The 352-nt window shown below is 58.8% G+C and overlaps 1 protein-coding gene across 1 annotated transcript in view; it reads right to left on the bottom strand.

Moving 5' to 3' along the window:
• The window catches only part of FAM222A (family with sequence similarity 222 member A), a 14,274-nt gene extending 14,005 nt beyond the window's left edge, over positions 1–269 (bottom strand). The window contains 1 exon segment of the mRNA XM_019473283.1: positions 185–269. Coding sequence (XP_019328828.1) covers positions 185–266 — 82 coding nt within the window. The 5' untranslated portion in view covers positions 267–269.
• Between the last annotated feature and the right edge of the window lie 83 nt (positions 270–352).

Below are 352 nucleotides of genomic sequence, written 5' to 3' on the forward strand. Positions count from 1 at the left end.
GCTCTGCAACATTTTCTGAAGTTCGACTTATCAACCAGAGCAACCCAATTTAATTTTCTTATCTTGTCTCCTTCCTCCCCCTCCTCCCCACTTCTCCTGCTCTTTTTAATTATCAGTTAAATAAATGTCTTTTTCAATAAGAGAAGCAGCATCAAAGAGGGTGCGCGGCCCCCTGGGCACTTACACTTGCGCGGCTCCAGCGCCTTGTTGGGGCAGGCGAGGTGCTGGGCTGGGGGGTTCTGGGTCCTCTGCAGGCAGGCCAGCATGGTCCGGGCCTCCCGGCGGGCAGCGCCGCCCCCGCAGCCGGCCTGCGCCCTGCCGAGAGAAGAGACGCCGGTCAGGGCAGGGGGAC

The sequence above is a fragment of the Aptenodytes forsteri genome, unplaced genomic scaffold (genome assembly GCF_000699145.1).
Source record: "Aptenodytes forsteri isolate BGI_AS27 unplaced genomic scaffold, ASM69914v1 Scaffold118, whole genome shotgun sequence".
Taxonomy (NCBI): domain Eukaryota; kingdom Metazoa; phylum Chordata; class Aves; order Sphenisciformes; family Spheniscidae; genus Aptenodytes; species Aptenodytes forsteri.